Raw genomic sequence first — 14,374 nt, forward strand, 5'->3', positions numbered from 1 at the left:
GTCCTCGAGCAGTATCTTGCCCCTTTTTGCAAGTCCCCAAAACGCATTGCATCGCATGGCTGTTGGCTGCTTTCACCCTCATGTTACACTAAAAAAAAAAGAAAAAAAGGATCAGTATTTGTGTACAACCCCAGTTCCAAAACTGTTGAAACAATGTGTAAAATGTAAATAAAAATAAAATGCAGTGATTTGCAAACATAATAAATCCATTTTTATTCACTATAGAACAAACATTTAAACTGAGGAAATGTAATATTTAAAGGAAAAAAAATATTGAACTTGATTGTTTTTAGACAAACTTTTATTTACCCGTCCAACTTTGAGACGTTGCACTAAACAGCTGGAGGATTTAACAGGTCAGTAACATGATTGGGTATAAAAATTATTTTAGAATAATGTTGCACAAAATTTTGATGACTGTAACACACCTACAGTACATATCAGAATATTCATAATATTTGGTGCCTGTGGCATTTGGGCCCTTCCATTACAGAATCGTACCGGTTGTAATGTAATCTGCATAGGTTCACAAACACAAAAAAAGAAATTTAACACATTTTGCTGTGTCCTCCACAAAGGTGGCAGGTTGGAGCTCAATCATGCAAATATGAAGGCACACGTAAAAGTGATTTCAGAAAGGTTGCAGTCTTCTTTGGGTCAAACTCATTTAAAATAGACTGAAGCAAAGTGTGAAACGGTTCTGTTTTCAGACTAATTGAAATTTGAAACTGCACAATTATGCTAGCTCATTTAAACCATGCCACTGAAAATAATTATCTGAAATGAAGTGTTATATTTTAGAGTAGCTATGCTGATGTATAATATTTGAACATTACTATATAACTGATTGCATTCTCAACCAAAGTATGTAATGTCCATTTAAAGCAATGTGTCTATTCTGAAGCTACATTTTATTTTTCTCTCATCATAAGTGACCTCATAGGAGAATAATCAGTTTTTTTTTTTTTTTTTTTTTTTTTGTGAAGGTGCATGACTCGCAGTTAACTCAATTTCCACTTTTACTTGAGTAGAATCATTACTTTTTCCACCTCTGCATATAAGGACTGTTTAAAGATGTGGTGATACTCTGTTGTGAGCATTGCCCTATCCCAACTTTTATTGAAATTGAGATTTCCCCTTAATCCCCTTTCGTCCTCAATTTAAATGTTCTATTGTAAATGGCAAATCCTACAAATGTGTTAATCATTGCAGTTTGTATTTATTTATATTGTACACTGCATTCCAGTTTTATTTTGCGCAATTTGGATTGTATTTTTCATGTATGTGATTAAAGTTGGACAAAGCAATTGCTTGATTTATTATTTAATTTTTCTTCCCCTCTTTTTTTTATGTAGGTGATCTCATGTTTAGGGAAGGCCCTAAATATCTGCACCTGAACTATTAAAATACTTTTATATTACCTGGAGATTTGCATGTGTGGGGAAAAAAAACTTGTGATGTAGACTTGATTGCATAATGAGATGCTTTATAACATTGTAATTCAAAGTTTATGCATTGAATATGAAGGACTGGTTGTAAAGCATCAGCATGCTATCAGTCATGCGAGTTTGCTTTGCTCAACTTTAAAAACATTATTCACAGTTGTGCTTATAAACTATTTGCACAATATTTGAAGCTGAAATGTACTAGACTTGGGACATGTAGCAATTTTATTCCTTTTTGCAAATTAAAGTATGTACAGTCACTTTGTGTTCACAGCAGCCTGAGTCTGAGATGGTGCATCTCTTTATACCAGCACTGGCTGTTGGAGCCATCATTGGGAAGCAGGGCCAGCATATAAAACAGCTCAGCCGTTTTGCTGGTGCATCAATAAAAGTAGGTGATTGATAATAATCCCTCCCTCCACCACACCATACATTTATTTTTATATATATTGTGTGTATATGGCACCAATTAACTGTTGTAAAAAAGTACTGGAAAGTTTCAATACGTGTACTGTTGCAACCCTAAAAGAAAAAAACTTACATTTATTTATTTTTACGCACACACAGAAACATGCATACAAAGTGTTCTGTTATGTAGCTATATATGGTTGAAATGACAAAGTTCAAAGAAAGATGGAGATGGAAGAGACAAACAGATGCCAGAGGTGCAGGCCCAGCTGAAAGCAAAATGCCATCGAATCGAAAGTTGTTCAGTTTAATTTGTAAAGGTGTTTCTTCATTTAGAAACAACTAGATTGAGATTTATATCGGCTTGACCCTTTTGAATGCACTAGAATCCCACACATCACCCCTGCTGTTTAAAAAAATAAATAAATAAAATTTTACATTTGAGATTTTTAGACTGGTAACTTTACCTTAAGTAAAATGTAATTAAAGTAACTACTTTTTACTTGTAGAATATTTTGTTCCTATTTCCACCTCTGAAAGTCACACACTAATATTTCATTAGACTACTTTTTGCTTTAGTTATAGCAGGCATTTGCCTTGGCATCTTGATAATCTTATGGCTAGTCAGATTAGTTTTTCCCTCAAGTTGCATTAATTTCTTGCCACGATCTTGCATTGACTGGAGAGTTGAACTGCAAAGTAAACTCTTCTCCAGCACGTTCCAAAGAATCTCTGTGGGTTTAAGGTCTGGACTCTGTTGTGGCCAATCCTTGTACAAAAATGATCTCATGTTCTCCGACCCATTCTTTTAAGCCCAATAAATAAATCTTGGAATAGGCCCATGCCATCAGGGCAGGAAAAAATCTGTTGTATAAACCTGGTCATTCAGTATATTCTGGTATAACATGGTATTTGTGATGCAACGTTGCTGAACCTAGACCTGATTGACTGAAGAATCCCTGGATTGAAACACTGCCCCATAGGCTTGTATGGTAAGCATGATTGGTGCATCACTTCATATGTCTCTCCTTTTATCCTGACAGATCTGGAAAAGATTTGTCACATGACTTTTGTCCATTGCTCCAGAGTACAATATTTATGCTCTCTAGCAACTCGAAACTTATTAATGATGGATGGTTTTCTTATAGCTACACAGTTACTTATCATTATTAAACATGGCAGTGAGCTCTACACTTTTTGTACAAATTGTTTGCATGAAATCAAATAAGTGGTCTTCGTTCATGATTATTTAAAGTTTTTATATAAAAAATCCTTTTTTTTTTTTTTTTTTTTAATTTAATCCAAAATACCATTAATTCATTTACTAATTGACTTGAACATAACACAAGCAAAAACATTTTTGCCCCCAGGCAATATACCGTAATTTCCGGACTTATATAAGCCGCACCCACTGAATTTGACAAAGATTTTATTTTTAACATAAATAAGCCGGACCTGTCTATAATTGAAACTAATGAACTTTACACAGGCTTTAACGAAAGACACTAAATGCAATATGTTGCGCTTCTATTAGGAGCATAGCGGTATTTTGGGAATAGCATGTCACTGCATTCTTCCAGTATTACTGCGTGTGGAGTCCGAGGATTATGTCCTTTATTTTCTGATGCTCATTTCTTTGACTAACCCATAATGCTGTTGCCAAGAAAAATTAAAAAGCACGAGTTTTGGAAACCTGTCTGTGCTTATGATTTCTGTTGCAACTGGAGTTTGTGAGCTCTCCCTTGACCCAGACTCAACGCTTTACAACGGCTTGTATCTAAACAGTAGCTGACCAAGTAAGTTATTGTTCACTGTCTTTCTCCTTCCTTTCACAACTACAGTGGTACCTTGACCTACGAGTGCATTAATGTACGAGTTTTTCGAGGTACGAGCGGTCACTCTTTTTTTTTTTTTTTTAACGCGAGCAAAAAAATTGAGGTCCGAGCTTGAGACGCCGCTGCTAGATGGCGAAGCCAGAAAGCGAAGATTGTGTCTCAAATTAAGATAAGCAAAGAAGAAAAAGTAAAAATTTTAAACTTTAGGGATACGTAGTGTACAGGAGTGATGGTAAAAAACGAGTTTTCCTCTGCCTCCGTTTATCGCCTCTAGCCCCCCCTCCACACACACACACACACCGGCGTTTTCGTTAGCTCAAGTCGTCTCATCTCCATGGAAAATACACTGAATAAAACCTTATTGTATCTTTACATACTCTTTTTATCATGTTTTTATACGATAAGATTTATTAGATTTGTTATTTAGAAATGTATTTTCCAATTTAATAACGTGAAACATAAAAACAGGGATTCATTTTGAGGGTTGGAACGGATTAATGCCATTTTAAGTATTTTCAATATGGAAAACTGATTTGATGTGCGAGCAAATTGAGATGTGTTCGACCACGGAACAAATTAAACTCGTAGGACTCGTACCACTGTATTTCTCTGGGGAGTTTTTTTTTGATCATCGTCGTGCGCCAACGGTGGAAGTTTTTCTCCTGATGCCGTGCAGCTCAGAACACAGGGTTTTTTTTTTTTTTTTTTGTTTCCATTTGGAAATTTCATTGTCTATTATGTCGCTCAGTTTTTTGGCTTGAAGTTTGTGAAATAGGGAAAAACCCAGGAAAAATCCATAAATTAGTCGCTTCATTGTTTAAGCCGCGGACTTCAAAACGTGGGGAAAAAAGTAGCGGCTTATAGCCCGAAAAATATGGTACTGTATTTGTAGCATCTAAAAAAAAATAATGTTAATTCTTTAAAACAATAAATGTTAATAAATTTAAATAAAACTATTTTATTTTGCACCTTAAACATCCATGCAAGAACTTCCTAAAGTCCAATAAATAAAACATAACGGATTCCTTTGGTGGCCAGGGGTAGACTACTCTGCCACCCAGATAGTGCCAGGGATTATTTTGCCCTTTAATGGCAACACCCCATCATATAATCCTTCAGTGCAAGAGGTTGACTCGTGCTTCTTCCAGGCCTATTTACAGATTTTCTCAGGGCACATGTCTAGATGACTCTTTAGCCACCTGGTCTGGTCCCATCCAGAGGCATCATCCATGTCTATTCTACCCTTTTCCTTTTTCACAAAATCTCACTGCATCACCACCCTCTGTAAACAAAACACTACTGCTCACCTCTGGCAGCTTAGTACAAGGCTGGCGATTGCCAAATAACTCCCCAGGGCTGCAACCAGTAACAGAATGTGGAGTGGAGCGATAGGCCAGCAAAATGTGTACTTTCCCTATGCCAATCTTTATCGAAATGAGCTGCTTGTATGGCTTGGCACAGTGTTCTGTCTTTCGACCTCGCCATTCCAGTGAAGCCAGTATGTTGTGATGCGCCTGTGCTGAATTGCATTAAGTGCTAAGAATTCTTTGAATTCAGCCCCTGTAAATTGTGTGATTGTCAAACAATTGTCTCTGGAAATCCATGAGTGTTACAACTCCGAGTTGACTCTGATATTTTCCAGACAATGATTTCTGGAGGGGTTTCTGAACTCATGCAGTGATACTGATTTAATTTTTTTAAAATACAGTGACACTTGGGGGCTGAGGAACATGTGCATTTAATACCGATTTTCACCCTTGTCCTATGATATGCGTTGTAGATAATGAGATTCATAGTCTTTGCAATTTTGTTAAACATTATTCTTAAGTTGTTCCACTATTTGTATTAATTAGTTGCAAAATGTTCTTCCAACTGTTTCTTTTTAGTAACACTAAACATCGAATAAATTTTTCCCCAAAAAACAAATAATAAACCCCCCACCCCGGCCAGAGCATCCTAACTTTTCTAGAATTGTGGGATGTGTTGCATTTTCATTTTCTTCTTAATTCCTCTGTGTAGATTGCCCCTGCTGATGGAATGGATGCCAAGCAGAGGATGGTCATTATTTCTGGACCACCAGAGGCCCAATTCAAGGTACTAGAATTGGATCAGATAAAACTCAAATTGTTGTACTGTTACCCACAAAAATTCAGTGTAGTAGGACATTGTTCATAGCAAATCTTTAGTCAATGTTTGGGTTGTTTACATTTTAAAGAATTTGTATGAAACTGATCTCACTCAATGGTCATAGTGTTTAATTGGAGTGATAGGCATATCATTTTGATGATCGAAAAGTCGGACAACCCACCCCAAGCAGAGGATTAAAAAATAAATAAATAAAATTCAATTAGATGTTTTGCTTATTGTAATACTCTAATCCGGGGTATTCATGTATAAAATGTACTTAAAAATCCAAAAGCCACATAGCGAGTATCTTTCAATTTATATATTTTAAAGCTTATTGTGGTTGTTGAGTATATGGGGTATTTCTTCTTTGAACAAATTTCCCCATGCATAGTTTTTCATTTCTGTAAAAAACAAAGAAAATGATCATTTGAGTATTCAAGGTGAAGCAATTTGTGTAAATCATTTGTATTGTATTTTGCAGATAGCAAGTTGACAACTATGCTTAAAATCAATATAAAATATAATGCATTGCTTTTTTTTTTTTTTTAACAATTCTTAAACACAATCTGAATTTGAAGATGTAAGCATCTAGAATATATAATTAATTTATGTATATCATTTAATTATTATACAAGATTAAATTAAATATGCAAACAAAAACAAGCATCTGCATGTAGTAAACCGACTGTAAACCATGTTTGATAAATTACTGTTATAGTAGACAAATGTTATTTAAAAAAAATAAATAAATAATAGAACAGTGGCGGGCTGTGCATTTGATACCTAGGCCTTCAGTGGGGACTTACCCGACTTAATCCACCTCTTAATACACCCACCATCACATCGCAATTATAGAAACCATCAATACAATACAAAAACGTAATATAACACGTAGCATTACAGAGAAGGGCATTTCATATCTGGAGGGTGAATACCATTTTACTAAAGCAAGCTTCAAACCTCTACACTACAACTGCAACTGTGCACCTACATCATCTGGAGCAGTTGAGAATAAATTTTTGTCTAATAACATGACAAAAAAAACATTAAAAACTTAAATAAAATACAACCTATTTACCAGAGATGCAGACTCCTAATTTGCACTGCTCCTCAGAGGCTTTAAGCCAGTGGTACCGCTCGTATTCACTGGTCTGGAAGTGGTAAACAAACCCTTTCCTGGGCTGAGACAAGCAAGCTAGCTTTCGGGGTTGGCCGACCTCTTCTCATGATGTGTAGCTTCTCTTGAAAATTGATTTTTAACAATGTCTGAGACCAAATCATTTTATCTTTCTTGGTCAGCCACTGTGGGTGTAAAAAAGACTAACTCGGATGTACTAATGTGTGCAGAGCGCTACAGACATGTTTTGCTACTCAAACTTGGCTGTAACAGTTTCCCTTTGACTGACCAATCAGAAGACAGAAGAATGGTGGCCCTGTAAGGCGATTTTGAAATCTAATTGGTTAAGGAAACGGACCCATTGCTAATATAGTCTAAGACACAACAGCCAGCACTACTGATTGTGAAGGCTCTGGCAGATTAGATTGGCATGGCAGCACATAGAGGCTGAAATCTGAAACATACAAGTACTGGAAGCAGTGCAGCCAAGAGAAATGCTGCAAAATGAAGAGAATCTGTTGAAGAAAATTTACTACACTTTCATGGAACAAATATTTGAATTTAGGTTGTAAATGTAGGTCTGTGCTTCTGATATTGTTTAGGCCAGCAAAGAAGGCCTTGATGGCCTACCACTGAGAACAGCGAAATGCAGCAAGCTAACAGGCTTGATTCTTCTTCCTTTTTTTGGCTTCTCCCATTAGGGGTTGCCATAGCGCATCACCAGTCTTCGTTGTGCAGATCCGTAACACCACGTTTTTCACGTACCCGTGCATCACTGTGGTACTTCTATTCCACACAACTTGCAGGTACAGTTTTGCCTGAGTTTAATATAAAATGCTTCCATGCCTTGGATGGATACCTTTTCCTGCTGCCGGTTGACCCTGTACTGTCGTCTGCCTTTTTAGCAGGCGGCTGTATTATCATGAACCACACCTTTTGGGTAATGTTTTGTGTAAGGCAGAGACTAAACAAACTTGCAGTCCGCCACTTAATACGTTCGTGAGGGGGGGAAATGCGTGCTGAACCGAAAGCCCTATACCGAAAAGGTTTGGTACAAATGTGTACTGTTACACCCAATTTATATCACAAAATTATACACCCCTCACATTTTGGCAACCGTTTTAGTATATCTTCTCAAGGGACAATACTATAGAAATGAAACTTGGATATATTAGTCAATGTGCAGCTTGTATAGCAGTACAGATTTACTGTCTCTTGAAAATAACCCAATATGCAGCCAGTATTCTTAAAGCTGGCAATAGCTGGCAACAAAAGTGAGTACAAGTGAAATATATATTTTGTGGGGGCACCACTGTTACACAGGTTGTTGCTGGGATCCTCTTTGTGACTTCATAGAGCTGCTGGTTGTTACACATGGAACTTCTCTACCTTCTGCTTGAGGATGCCCCACAGGGGGCTCAAAGGTGTTCCGGTCTGGACACAATCTGCGTCAAGCAATTGTCTTGTCTTATCAGACCACAGGATATGGTTCCAGTAATTCCTGCTCTTGGACAGGTTGGCTCGTCAAGCGGTTTGTGCACGTTCTTGTGAGCCAGCTTCAGAAGAGGCTTCCTTCTGGGATGAGCGCCATTCAAACCGATTTGTTGCTGTGTGTGTGGTGTATGGTCTAAGCACTGACAAGTGGACCTTCCACTTCTTCCAACCTCTAAAGCAATGCTGGCAGCACGTTCTTTGCCATGAGGTGACATGTTGAAAATTAAGTGATCAGTTATATTACAGTATTGTACTCAAAGCACCAAATTTTAACTGCTCTAATGTAAGACAAATTTGCATAAAATAAAAGCATATAATTTCATGTGTTCATATGAAGTTGTATTTGCCTAATTAAAAAACTGATAAAAATTAGATGGTTGTCATTATGTAATACATACAATTGTTCACAGTACTTATTTTTACATGATGATGAACTCTTTTCTAATCCTGTCCATCGTTGTCACTCCCAATGAAAACCTCAACATCTTCAGCTCTGCTACCCCCAGCTCCACCTCCTGTCTTTTACTCAATGCCATGGTCTCTAAACCATACAAATTAGGAGGTCTCACCACAGTCCTATAAACTTTCCCTTTCACTCTTGCAGATACCCTTCTATCACAAATTACTCTTGCTATCACTCTTTTCCACCTGCACACTTTTCTTAACTTCTCTAACACACTCTCCATTACTTTGCACTGTTGACCTCCGGTACCTGAACTTCTCCACCTCTTATCCCTGCAGCCGCACCCCTCCACTGCCCTTCCTCTCATTCACACGCATGTACTGTCTGTCTTCTGACTTTCATGCCTCTTCTCTCCAGCACATACCTCCACCTCTCCAGGCTCTTTTCAACCTGCTCCCCACTCTCCCCACAAATAACGATATCCACAAACATCATAGTCCACAGAGACTTCTGTCTGACCTCGTTCTTTAACCTGGCCATCACAGAAAAGGGCTCAGAGCCGATCCTTGATGCAGTCCAACCTCCACCTTAAACCAGTCTGTCGTTCCCACTACACAATGCTGTCACACTGTCCTCACCACGCTCACATACTTCTGACACACCTGTCCTCGCTGCTCTCACTTCCTCCTTACTAATCCTATCCACTTCTTGCTTCATTATCTTCACATCATCCACCCTTCTCTCTCTCTCACTTTCCTCGTTCATCAGCTGCTCAAAATACTCCCTCCACCTTCTCAACATACTCTCCTCACTAGTCAACACATTTCAATCTCTATTCTTTATTGCTCGAACATCCAGCTTGGTCCCTCTGCCTGGTCAATTGGTGTCCTTCCTTATTGTCCAATTTCTCAAACAGCTCCTCATATGCATTTTATTTTGCTTTCGCCACATCCCTCTTTATCTGCTGCTGCATCTCCTAGTAGTCCTGCCTTCGTTTCTCATCTCTGTCGATCCCAATTCTGTTTTGCCAACCTCTTTCTTTTTTTATGCTTTCCTGTAATTTCTTATTCTACCACCATGTCAGTCTTCCTTTCTATACCCAGATGTCACACCAAGTACCTTTCTAGCTGTCTCCCTTATCTCTTCTGCAGTAGTTGCAGAACCTCATCCAGTAGCTCTTCAGCACCACCGAGCCCCTGTCTGACCTTTTCCTTGAACCTCACACTACAGTCTTCCTCTTTCAGTTTCCACAATCTTATTCTTCTTTTAGTCCTCACTCTCCTCCTCTTCTTCTTTACATCTAAAACCATTCTACAGACCACCATCCAATGCTGTTTAGCTACATTTATTCCCTGCCAACACCTTACAGTCTCCAATCTCCTTTAGGTTGCATCTCCTACATAGAACATAGTCCACCTGTGTGCACGTTCCTCTCATATATCACCCTATGATCCTCCTTCTTCTAAACCAAAGTATTTACTACTGCCATTTCCATCCTTTTAGCAAAGTCTACCACTCTCTGCCCTTCCACATTTCTCTCCTTAGGGCCATACCTACCAATCACCTCATCACCACCTACATACCCATTAAAGTCTACCCCAATCACTAATCTTTTTCTTAGGTACACCATCTACCACTTTATTTAACTCCAGAATATTCCTTCTCCTCCATCTCACAACCCACTTGTGGAGCATAAGCACTGAGGACATTTATAATCTCCCCTTCAACGTCCAGCTTCACATTAATTACCCTATCAGAAACTCTCTTCACCTACACTTCTCCTTTTCTTGCTGTATCTGTAGACGTCATCCTTATTCTCCTCCTTTGGCCAACAGTAGCCCAATTTCCAACGGTACAATGTTGGCAAACAATACCTTTTGGTGGTCGTTGGTAACCCGGGCCTTGACCAATCCGGTATGAATTTTTGATTCATGATCTGCACATTTGATTTGGCACATGGTTTTTATTCTGGATGCCCTTCCTAACGCAACCCTCCCCATTTATCCAGGCTTGGGACCGGCACGAAGAGTGCACTGGCTTGTGCAACCATAATGTCTTGGTTAAATCAACTTTTTAATCATGTAATTTATTGAGACTTGTGTGTGTGTGTGTATAAATGGATGGATGGATAGATGGATAGGGGGGTGTGTGTGTGTGTGTGTATGTAAAAATTGAAGAATGACAAACCTTTGATGCAAGTGTTTAAAATGTTTGTCTATTTTTATCTCAGGCTCAGGGACGTATCTTTGGGAAGCTGAAGGAAGAGAACTTTTTTGGGCCAAAGGAAGAGGTCAAACTAGAAGCTCACATTAAAGTGCCATCATTTGCTGCTGGCAGGGTCATTGGTAAAGGGGGCAAAACGGTAATGGACCCATTTATGATTGTAGAATGTTTCTATATTTAATAGTACATGAGGCTTTACATTTGTCTCTTTTTGTATTTTTCTTTTTTATAAATTTTTAACGAAGGCATCAATATCACTATGATATTCAAATGTGGTTTAATGCCTATTTGGATTGTTGGACATAGATTTTAAAAATAAGGGTTAGTGTCTCCTCACTCACTAACACGAGGTGATTAGGTTTTTTGCATTAGTTGTATTTTCATGCATCTGTAAGTTTAATGAATAAAGAGTGATTTGCATTTATAGACTTGACCATTTGTTCACAAAAATATTCAGATTTTGCCATGATTGATTGATAAACACTAATAGATACCACATTTAACTTAAAAAAAAAAAAAAAAAAAAAAAAAAAAAAAAAAAAAAAAAAAAAAAAAAAATTTTAGTAACTTGAGATCAAGAAGCAATTGCATTTAAAATGGTCACATTTGTGTTTAGGTGAATGAGCTACAGAACCTAACTAGTGCAGAGGTTGTTGTCCCCCGTGATCAGATACCGGATGAAAATGACCAAGTGGTAGTGAAGATTTCTGGCCACTTTTATGCAAGTCAGGTAATCAATTCCAGAAACTACATCTAAACTGGTGCAACTGGAGCCAAAGTAATATCAATATAAAGAAGAATACATAAATTTTGTTGCAGAAAATCTTTTATTTTGCTTACATGTGTGGATCATTGATGGGTGTGCATCTTCTTTTGCAGCTGGCTCAGCGAAAGATTCAGGAGATCCTCTCACAGGTGAGGCGACAGCAACCCAAAGCCTTACCTACTGGGGCTTCTGGACCACGGAGGAAATAATTCACCCAGTGCATGGTGATGATGAGTGCCGGATATCAGATGTGCCTATCTCTGGAGTTTACCCCACCTACTTTTTTTTTCTTTTTTTTTTTTTTTTACCCCACCCATCTCCTGCCGTTTCTATGAGAATATATTTAGTTCTAAACAGGGGAAAACGCATTTTTGAAAAATAGTCACCCCTTCACTGCCAGTGTGGTAACGGCACAATAACTATATTTTTCATGGGGTTTTTTTCTCCTTTTACCTCTCCTTTTTTTTTTTTTTTATTGGCTGAGCCTTACTTTCCTGGGTAGAGGTGGGTTTCTAAAAGCTGGGTATGGGATGAGATATGCCATGGTCAGAGATTTTGTCCCAGTATTGTTGATGGCATTTTATAAATTCAGATGCATTTTATAAAGAGAATTATTGTAGATACAAGATGAAATATAGAATGTGGCAGAGCAACACGGTCACTAATTATTACAGGAAGTGTTGATTGGTGTTAGCCAAGAAAACTAAGTTAATATGCATTTTTACTGATCTACCTCAGGCTAGAGTACCTCAGGGGAAGAAAAAAAAAAATGTATTTTTTTTTTTTTAGTGTTTTGCTTTGTTAATTTTGTATACTTTATAAAACCTTATAGTTCTTGAACATTTTTATTTTTTTAAGAAAAGGTAAGTCTGCTGTTACCACAAGACCCTTAAGCCCCACTTTTGTTTTAATGCAGACAGCTAATAAGTGTACAGAAGGATGTCTGCACAAGTGAGGTTTGCGGGCTTAAGGTTTACAGATAGGAATATTGTAAAACACTTCAGTGTTGCAGAAGAGCCACCGTTCTCTGGAAACATCAAAAAAGACGAACACCAAAAAAAACATACCAACAATACATACCGCAGCAATGCCATTTAGTTTAGCAATTATTGTAATGCCCTTTTGGCATGTACATTTTCTCCAGACATATAAACTGTTCAGGGATTTGCTTCAGGGATCATGTTAAGTCCTGCTGTCCTGTGCCTTCATCAAATTATCACAGACCAGATTAAAAAAAAAAAAAAAAAAAAAATCTATCCCAAGCCTTTGTTTCGATATTTCTTTGATGGCTTTCATTACATTTCACTTCATTACACTTTTCCACACTGCAAACATCTGTATCGAGTGTCCGTCTCTGCATATTGAAGATTTTCAGAAGTTTCAAATGCTTTTGATGTTACAATTCCAGTGGGTGCAACTTTATAGGCAGCAGTAATGAAGAAATAGATAACATTTTTTTTCCCAGTTTAAAAATGCAAGAAAAAATAACACACTTTTTGGAAGAAATATGGAGGAAAATTTGAGTTTCTTTATTTCATGCAAATGTAAATATGATTGTGGTAATAGAGCATTATTTATGCTTCCACGCTAGTAATATTGTCTACCTCAGCGGAGTCAAGAGTGGGTGGTGTTGAAGCTTGTGCCTCTCACTACATAAAGAACTCTGTAGCGGTACATGGAATCCCCCCTTGGGGCATTTGTTCTGCTTTGGCTTGGTGTGTTGTGCCTTGTGCTCACCGGGGAGGCACATGTGGTGGTTATTTGTTTTGTGTGTGTTTATTTTAGTCTCCCCCCCCCCCCCACACACACACACACACAGGTTATCTACCTCTTGGACACATTTGAATTAGAGGCATATTATTTTTTTTTTTTAATTTACGTTCGATTCTAAGTTTCCTTTCCTTACCTGCAAATGCTGTTTATTTGAAAACAAGAACATTATATATAAATCATGACAAGTGAGTAACCCCCTCCCCCACCTTATTTTGACTGCATTGTGATCTGATTACTGATTTAAATCCTCATTGTGTTGCTTTTTCTGTTTCTTGGTTTTGATGGGCTTTTTCATGCATAGATATAGCAACCCATTGTTTATTCTGAGTTTGATCATAACCCAGAAGTTTTTTGGTTTTGATTTCTTATTCTTTAAAATTGACTTGCCCTCTTATTTATAAATTACATGAATGAATTATTTTCCTCAATACTTATGAGGCTACCATTTATTCTTGTATACGATTTCTTGGCTGTGTTGTGTGGTGTAATATTTCAGTGGGAATGTGATGTGGAGTTTACAGAAAGTGGTCCAAATTCAGCATGAGTCACAACCCCTCTGACTGTGCTTGTCCCTTCACACACTTCCATTTTTCAATTGCCTCTAAAAAAAAAAAAATTAATAAATAGTCATGTTCATAAAAAACTGCTTGTGTGACTTGTCCCTTCACACACTTCCATTTTTCAATTGCCTCTAAAAAAAATTAGTCATGTTTATAAAAAACTGCTTGTGTGACTTGTGCGTGTACACAAAGTTCTGTTTTACTTGTCTGTTAAACCATAGTT

At 37.6% G+C, this 14,374-nt stretch overlaps 1 protein-coding gene across 3 annotated transcripts in view; it reads left to right on the forward strand.

Moving 5' to 3' along the window:
• Positions 1–13,748, forward strand: part of igf2bp3 (insulin-like growth factor 2 mRNA binding protein 3) — a 30,557-nt gene extending 16,809 nt beyond the window's left edge. For 2 of the 3 annotated variants that reach the window (XM_083543305.1, XM_083543307.1), the window contains exons 11-15: positions 1,720–1,836; positions 5,708–5,782; positions 11,060–11,191; positions 11,669–11,782; positions 11,932–13,748. In XM_083543305.1, the coding sequence (XP_083399431.1) occupies positions 1,720–1,836; positions 5,708–5,782; positions 11,060–11,191; positions 11,669–11,782; positions 11,932–12,027 (534 nt within the window). In that variant the 3' untranslated portion in view covers positions 12,028–13,748. The remainder of the gene's footprint in view (positions 1–1,719; positions 1,837–5,707; positions 5,783–11,059; positions 11,192–11,668; positions 11,783–11,931) is intronic. The other variant, XM_083543306.1, reaches the window with a different exon arrangement.
• Positions 13,749–14,374: the final 626 nt, after the last annotated feature.

The sequence above is a fragment of the Silurus aristotelis genome (genome assembly GCF_946808225.1).
Source record: "Silurus aristotelis genome assembly, chromosome: 6".
In the NCBI taxonomy this organism is placed as follows: Eukaryota; Metazoa; Chordata; class Actinopteri; order Siluriformes; family Siluridae; genus Silurus; species Silurus aristotelis.